We start from the raw sequence: 8281 nt of genomic DNA, 5'->3' as shown, positions 1-8281 counted from the left end.
GGGGGGGGTTGTATCCATCCCTTTCAGCGCAGGTTGCTAAATGATCTAAATTGTGTCGGTGAAGTCGTGAAAGCACCTACTCATTAAAACAAATAAACAAACGCTACAAAACAAAACACAAAAAACGCTACAAATGGAGGAAAAATAACAACAACAATTATTGTTTTTATCCAATGAAGGAAGAATTGGGGCGGGGAATTAAAGGGGTAACTTGTGTAGGCTATGTGTAAAGTAAAAGGAGATATACAGCTGAATAGAATTCACATATGGATACATGTACAATGTATCTATATATAGAGTAGACCGGCTTTATCATTCACCCGACCACCCTCAGCGCCGTTACAAAAACTTTACTGAACTGCACACGCAAAAACTCGACAACTCCCAAAGCCCAAAACTCGGTCTTCGAACACACGTGTCACTGTTTGTCGGCGACGCGTCCAGCAAGGCCTATCGGCCGATTTTTCAGAAGAAAAGTCATGTGACTTGTTTTCGCGAGCTCCGAGATCACACCCACTTCTCAGCACTTTGACCTTCGTCACTTTTTGTGTTTGACCTTTCACCTTTAAACCGAACCATTTCAAAACATGCAGGATATACAAACTTTATTGTTTATTCCCTCAACACAATTTATTAAAGTATTTCAAATTCGATATGAGGCTTAAAACAATATAGATGGTCACAGTATTATACAATACGATATCAACTTGGGAAATATTTTTCTTCATGAAGAGGAAAGTAACTTCATTCTGATTGGACAAAATGGCTAGATTTTGCCACAAGTTCAGTATTATGACCAATGGTGGCAGACGTGACGTAGGCAACAACTATAGGCGCACGAATAATAGCAGAGACGTAGATGGGATTTCTTCACATACATCCTCACCTTTCCTGTTCGTGGTTGGTAAGTTATAGTTCTCATACTTTTTCCCATATTTTTGTGACTTTATTAAGATTTCCTTTCTTTACTTTCGTATTGTTTGTTTCAGAAGCAATATTCAGCCACAGTGGAGATTGGAGAAACGATAGCAACCCCTTAGGACGGACTTTTACGGACACAGTACATGTAAGTATGTTTATGTAGTTTACACTGAGGTGGGCCCGTCCTCTTCTCGGCGAGTGTAAATCATAGCCTATGATGCCAACGTGTACACAATACTATGTAGAATTCGCGTGACAGTCTTGGCGTACCTTCCTGTTCTGATGAGCGTTTTTGTTACTCGATCTGTACTATAAGGTCTAATGTGATGTTTGGCTGTTTCGGTGAATTATTTAAGAAAAATACTGCCAAGTTTACCGACAGCTGGAATCAAGAATGAGAAAGCTAACCAACACTGAAACTGAATGCTTGGTTGGTGGGAATGTGTAGTGTAGTCAGTCGAGGCAAAGTCGAGACAGCCAGGGCTTAGACTTACACTTACGTGTACTTGATGAGAAAACAGTATTGTCGAGATGTGATCGAAGGGAGGCATATATTCTAAAAGTAAAAGTAGGCATGACTATAATTTCATCGGGTTTTTACCACTTTAAACAACTTGAGATCCTAATTGCTAACTGATGTCTGATAGAATAGATCTAAAATCTAACAGTCTTTTCGATTAGTATTATTGGCATTGGTCCATCTTGTTTTCTGAATTCTTTGCTGCTTCATTGTTGTCTTTTTCAAACATTTATGATTTGTCTATTTTCTCCTTAAGCTAAGACTTCAGGTGCTTTTTAATTTCAATAAAATTGTGAAAGTGATGTGTGATGCTTCTATGTCTATGTTACTGGGGCCTAGATCTAGATCTAGATCTATGCTAGTAGGCTTAAGATCTATATTTCACGGAGACAGAGAGGAAAAGAAATTTGATTGGAGGGGGGAATCAATCAAGAATTGCTGGTTCAAGTTTTTCGGGGAGATAGCTCTAAGTTAAGTGCACACAGGACTATATTGATTCTTCAATCACCCCCCTCTTCCTGAGCTTCTACAGCTGTTACCTCTTCTTATTTTGTAACTGTTTCTTAACTCTAAACTGCTGAGCTTTGCATTCATTCTTTTTTGTCTGTGAAAGGGCTGTTCTTTGGAACAGACCCATATTGATCGTCTAGATCAGTGCATCTTAATCTTTTGGCCTGTTATTGTGACGTTTGTTCCTTCCTTTTCAGTACTGTTCACTATTTACTAAGGCCAAGACCTAAACTTAAATGAAGAGTTTCTATTTTGCTCTCTTTCATTCATTCATTCATTTCCATTTGGATGAACCCCTTGTCTGTAAAACTGTAGAAAATAGAAATCTTACGTAGATGGATACGAAAGTGGCTATTCTCACCCGCCCGGAAGTTCTCGCAAGATCAACTCCTCCCCTCTTCTTTCTCTCTCTGTCTCTTTCTGAATACTGTCTATCGGTGTGGACGATCAAATTGACCAAAACAAAGTTAAAAAATGATGTTAAAATACAAAAGTAAATAAATTTGGTTGTCTACAAAGATGCTACGGCTATTTAACTTTTCGAATCGAGCCGAACTACGCGGGTCGCCATTTTGTTTTGCCCGGAAATTCTCGCGCTACTCCTCTCTCTCTCTTTCTCTCTCTCTCTCCACTGCCCACAGACAAAATTGTACGCTTTTAGTAGGCTACAGTTGTAATGGAATGTTTGTTCACGGCACAGAATTCTACAATTTTTCCTCACAGTGTAGAATTCTATGGTTTAGGGTGATCGCAAAATTTGGTGAAGGCGCACCGGGCGAGAATAGCCACAAGACTCGCCTGCACTATTCTCACTCCGGGTGAGAATAGAGGTGGCCGATGGATACCATGATGTTACTACTACTACTAACTACCTAAAACGTTTTGTCTGGCCTAGCCGTCATGATGTTGTCAAATATGAACTGTAACATAAGGTCTCAATGCTTGAGACATACCAGCCGCTAGCGTATATGTCGTGTGGTGGTTAGAATGTTAGATGTTTTCTAGATTCTAGTAGTATGCAGAAGACAGGAGTTCGACTCCCGAGTGGGGAATTTTAAAAATACAGTGTGTATGTCTGTTGGGATGTTGAATCCCCCTCCTCATCCAGGGTTGGCCGTAACAGAAAAGATTGAAGCAGCCTGTGTAAATGAGAGCAAAAAAAACATAAACAATTTTGTTATAGTTACTGTGGTACTTTGTCATGTTCTTATGGGGTTTGCTTTAATTTAAGCCGTAACAGAAAAGATTGAAGCAGCCTGTGTAAATGAGAGCAAAAAAACCCATACAATTTTGTTATAGTTACTGTGGTACTTTGTCATGTTCTTATGGGGTTTGCTTTAATTTAAAGTATTTTTCGGTAGATTTTTACTTATGCACCAACACATAGAGATGCATTGATTTGAGGGCTAGACTGCCATAGTTTTTGCTGTAGAACACTTATGACCAGGGTTGGGTTGATTTAAATCAGTTGATTTTTTTATATTTAAATCAACTTGATTTTTATGTATTCAGTTTTTACATATTTGAACATTCAGAATTCCTTTCCTTGGTTTTATTAAACATAAGGTTTAGTAAACTAATATAATCATACTTAAAAGTCTGCTTTCCCCCCTGTCACTGTAAAATAATACAGTATTCAATTGACTATTTTTTCATAATTGAAATCAGGGTTGGGCTGATTTAAATCAGGTCGATTTAAATCAGTTGATTTAAAATAATTTTAATCATGACTTGATTTTAAAAATAAAACTCAGTGATTTAAATCACTTAAAAAAAATGTATTCTGTTTTTACTTCTTTAAACATTCAGAATTCCTTTCGTTGGTTTTATAAAACAGATATAAGGTTTAGTAGACTAATATAATCATGCTTAAAAGTCTGCTGTAAAATAATACAGTATTCAATTTACTTTTTTTATCACTATTGAAATTAACATTTTCTTTTTCTTTTTAGACAAACACAAGCACACACACACACACACACACACACACACACACACACACACACTGTAATAAAATGCAAGTTTATCTATGCATAATTCCCCCCCCCCCCCCCTTCCTTTTAGACTTGACATTTTCTTCATTTTTTGTCTGCAGCCTTAATTCACTGGATATAGCAGATTAATGCTTTCTAAAATTGCAGTTGCTAAAATTAATCATTAGTTAAAATAAAGACAATGCATTTTGCACTAAAAGAACTTACTTTTAGCAAACAAAAATCCCAAACTGAATAGATTTTTTGGATTTTTATTTTAAAAATCAAAAAAATCACCAACCCTGCTTATGACCACTAAAACTAAAACCCCCCTTGCAAATCACTTGTTTTCAAGTAAATATCAATCCTAATTGCCAAAACATCAAATCATTGTGAAATGCAGGGGGGGCATGCCTCCCAGAAACCCCCCAAATTCTTTTTAGCCCCCTGAAACCCCTTATGTTGTTAAATTTACTATTTTCAAACATCAATAACTTAATAACTATTGATTTGCGGCAAAAATGAAGGCCATATTCGTGTTCAGCTTGCAAAATACTTCTCTAGAAAAGAAGTATATTAAGGAAGAGGCTAGCCGTACTTAATGACGGCTAGACTGGCAGTCTAGCCGTACTTAAGTACGGCTAGACTCGCAGTCTAGGCTAGACTCGCAGTCTAGCCGTACTTATTCTTAATATGGTGGCTAGACTGACCATTTACAAAAAATAGGCCTACTGAATTGTAAATATACATTTTTAGTGTGCAGTACCTGAAGTATTTGCATTTGAGACGAAACCAGGTGCCTTAATGACAGTGCATGTATTTTAAACCTCCTGTTTTCTAATGTTAATAGGGCCTAAGATGAGTACGGCTAGACTGGCAGTCTAGCCGTACTTAAGTACGGCTAGACTGAGAGTCTAGCAGTACTTAAGGACGGCTAGACTGTCAGGCTAGCCGTACTTAATATTGATGACTGAATTGTAAATGAAATTTTTAGTTTGCAATGCCTGAAGTATTTGTATTTCAGACAAAACCAAAAGGTGCCTTACTGACTTGCATGTATTTGAACCTGAAAAATTACTAGATCTAGATCTAATGAGACCTGTGTACTAAACAGGCTTGAGTCGATAGGGCCAAACCTAGATCTAAGTACGGCTAGACTGGCAGCCACTTCGGTATATTAAACGTAAACATGAGAGGGGTGTATAAGAAAAAGCAAACAATTTTCCAATATTTATCAAGGTCCGTTCCCAATACAGACTAGTTGTGTCTATATTTCATATTCCTTTTTTTTTTTCTTCATTCTTCTATTCCATAAGATGTCAGACTCTAAAAGTATTGGGGGGGGAGGGGGGGTGTTTTATTTTTATACTTTGTAAATTATTTGCAGTTGAAGTCTGTTTTGATGTTCTGCTGTGATTTGAACTGATTTATGCTGCTTGTTTAAAAAAACAAATTCTGACAATATATTCTGCCTTTAGCTGCAAAAGTGTACGTTTAGTAAAAAAAACAACCCAAAAAAACTTCAATTTTCATGTTTTTTTCCATTGAATTGATATTTTACTGTCTTTTGTCAAAAATTAGGCTTCCATTCTTCATTCTCTCATATTTTGTTTCTTCTTAAATTTATCTTTTTGTCACAAAGACAATTTTTTTGACGCCATAATATTGAACTCCTTTGAAATGGTCGCTTTTAAGGACAAGGGGGCTAACCCAGATTTCAGGGGTTTCCAGAAATCTTTACCTACACCAAAAGTGGGCATTGCCTTACCTATAGGAGAAATTTGGTTTCATTGGTGTGTATATTTGTTTAGTTAAAGAGAAAACTGTAAAGAAACTGAACAAGGGGTAAAAAGCTTCACCTTCGATTTTTTTCAAAACTGCATTTTTCCCCAAATGCAGTTGTATGCTTTGTCACACAAAATAAATTAAGACAGTACGAAGAAAAGTGAATTGATTTAGTTTGGATAAAAGTCAGCGTGTGAGCTTTCCATTTATTTCAAATGGGCCCAGGCTTGTGCAACTCGCCACTCAAGGTGTCTCTAAAGGACTGATAATTAAGGGCTAAATAATAATATAAGAATTCTTTTGAGAAGCTGTATCGTGCAGGGTATAAGTAACCCTATTATAATTTCATTAGTGATTGATGATTCAGTTAGGTGACCATTTGGGGGGTAGGGGGGTGTAGCTGTCCTTGTCAACTTTCTAACTCGTCCGCTTTCATTGGTCTGATGTGTTGTTGTTATTATAAAGCCTTTTTTTTTCCTTTTTTCCTTTTTGTTTTTTTGCTTTTTTTGTTTTGAGGCAGTACCTTATCTAACTTTGAACTCAAATAAGCTGTGTCTATCTGTCTTACTTACTTTTCTCCCAGCATTAAATTGGTTATTAAATTGTTACTATGGGTTTCTGTTTCCTAAACAAAGGAACAGTACCTCAGAACTCTTAAACATGATAATGGATGTTCTTTACTTTGACAACCATTCCAGCTGTACTGTTCGACTCGGCAAGTCTATCAAGAACCTGCAACTTCTCACCATGGCAACAAGTATGGAGAGTGACGTGGCTGTAGCCAGTGTGGACCTCCAGCCCTTCGAGCCCGAGCCTCCAACGTACGACAATGCCTTCCCTGCCCTGGCCCCCGAGTCCCGCCCGGACCGCCCTGCTGCCAACTTCATGGACCAGGGGGCGTGGAAGCCCAAGTTCCTGACCAGGCAGTCCAAGTGCACTCAGGTGAGAAGATTATATTGCTTCTGTTTGACAAGGCAGAAAAGTTCTCTGATTTCCTCGACATTACTACTGACCTTTTCTGTTTGCGATGAATCTGTGCAGCCAGGAGAGGCAGTCACATCAGAGAACACCACGCTGTTGGCCTGGGGAGGGGATCGAGTTTAAGTAAAGCAAAGTACACCAATGCAGTAATGTGTGTCATATAGTGCATTGAAAGGGTGAGATTGATAGACAGGGACAACAGAGAAATAAAAGAAGTAGGGCACGCTCTAACTACCCACAGGTAAAGGAAAGCTCATACAAAGCTTTAGGAGTATTAAGTCAAGAGTGGGAATTGGGAGGTTTCAAGGATATTTGATCTAATGAAGGATGAAAGTCTTGGTTTTTCCATACCAGTTTTCAGTTTCCAGCACGATTTGATGCCTTATAAGATGATTATGATTAACAATTTTTAAAAATTATCAGTTTCAAAGTTTTGTAGCACCTCAGTACAGTGCCTTACATTATTCTACTTAAAAGTTGAAATGTAAAAGTAAAAGAGAACAAGAGGAAATTTATTCAAATAGTATTCCAATAAAATGCTAATAAATTTGAAATTTGGGTCTTCTTTTCAGGTGTTTACTGTACCTCTGGAAGAACGAAAGTTTAAGGAGCTCAACGAAAGGCAATTTGGAGAGGAAAGTGACCAGATGAAAATCTGCAAGGATATTATGCAGAAGACGAGTAAGTCAGTCTCACTTCTGCAACTAAGATGTGACATTGGGTGTATTTTTGAGGTACATCTTTAGGAGCCACAGGAAAGAGGATGCTGTTGCGTCTTATGCATTTAGTAGATATAGGCTGTTAATCGAATGTGCCCTTCTTTAAAATTCTCCTGCTGATACTTTTTTTATGTGGCTTAACAGGTCGAATAGTTTTGCTGAAATGAGGGGTTCTGGAATACATTGAAGAAAGAGGGTGCATGGGTTGTCTCATTGCTTCAGTACTGAAATAAATTTGTATCGTTTTGTGTTCTATTAGTAAAGTAAAATTGTTGTGTATTTTATCTATAGATGTTTCAATTGAACTGAGTCTTGCGAAAGATCAAAGTATGACGGTGGTGATCAATGGGAGAACTGATGATGTGATGAAGGCCAGGCGCGAAGTTGTTGGAAAACTTCAAACTCAGGTGATCTTGGTTTATACGATTTTCTTTATGGAGACTGTATTGGTGAAGAGTTCAAAATTTGGATATTGAGGTTTCTGCTTGTGGGGCGGAGGTTTTGTTATGTATTGAATTTGGGGTTGTTTTTTTCTTAGGGTATGGTCACTGTCTCTAAATGGGAGAAAAGAAAAAGATTAGTTTTAGTTTATACTGTAGTTTTTGTCTATACTGATGTCAAAAACTCACTCATGCGGTCATAACCCCCCCCCCCCCCCCTTATACTTGACTAATTTTTAAAGGACCGACTTACAGATCTCCAAACAAAATTCTGAATAACTGTCTCATATTCCAGGTTATCCCTCTATATATTCATTTACAGAGCTTTTAAACATGAGCACAGGTTTTTTTTATTTGTAAGGTGCACATTTTCTTTATTTGCTATCGAACAGCATATTTGTAATCCGGACTTATTTCTATGTTCTGTACACA

The 8281-nt window shown here is 37.5% G+C and overlaps 1 protein-coding gene across 1 annotated transcript in view; it reads left to right on the top strand.

Moving 5' to 3' along the window:
* The first annotated feature begins 820 nt into the window (after positions 1-820).
* Positions 821-8281, top strand: part of LOC101863689 (vigilin) — a 31668-nt gene continuing 24207 nt past the window's right edge. Inside the window, exons 1-5 of the mRNA XM_005104694.3 lie at positions 821-904; positions 990-1066; positions 6408-6651; positions 7263-7371; positions 7701-7816. Coding sequence (XP_005104751.1) covers positions 6457-6651; positions 7263-7371; positions 7701-7816 — 420 coding nt within the window. The 5' untranslated portion in view covers positions 821-904; positions 990-1066; positions 6408-6456. The remainder of the gene's footprint in view (positions 905-989; positions 1067-6407; positions 6652-7262; positions 7372-7700; positions 7817-8281) is intronic.

Source organism: Aplysia californica, unplaced genomic scaffold (genome assembly GCF_000002075.1).
Source record: "Aplysia californica isolate F4 #8 unplaced genomic scaffold, AplCal3.0 scaffold00432, whole genome shotgun sequence".
Lineage (NCBI taxonomy): Eukaryota > Metazoa > Mollusca > Gastropoda > Aplysiida > Aplysiidae > Aplysia > Aplysia californica.
This window is presented reverse-complemented; position numbering and strand designations above follow the sequence as displayed.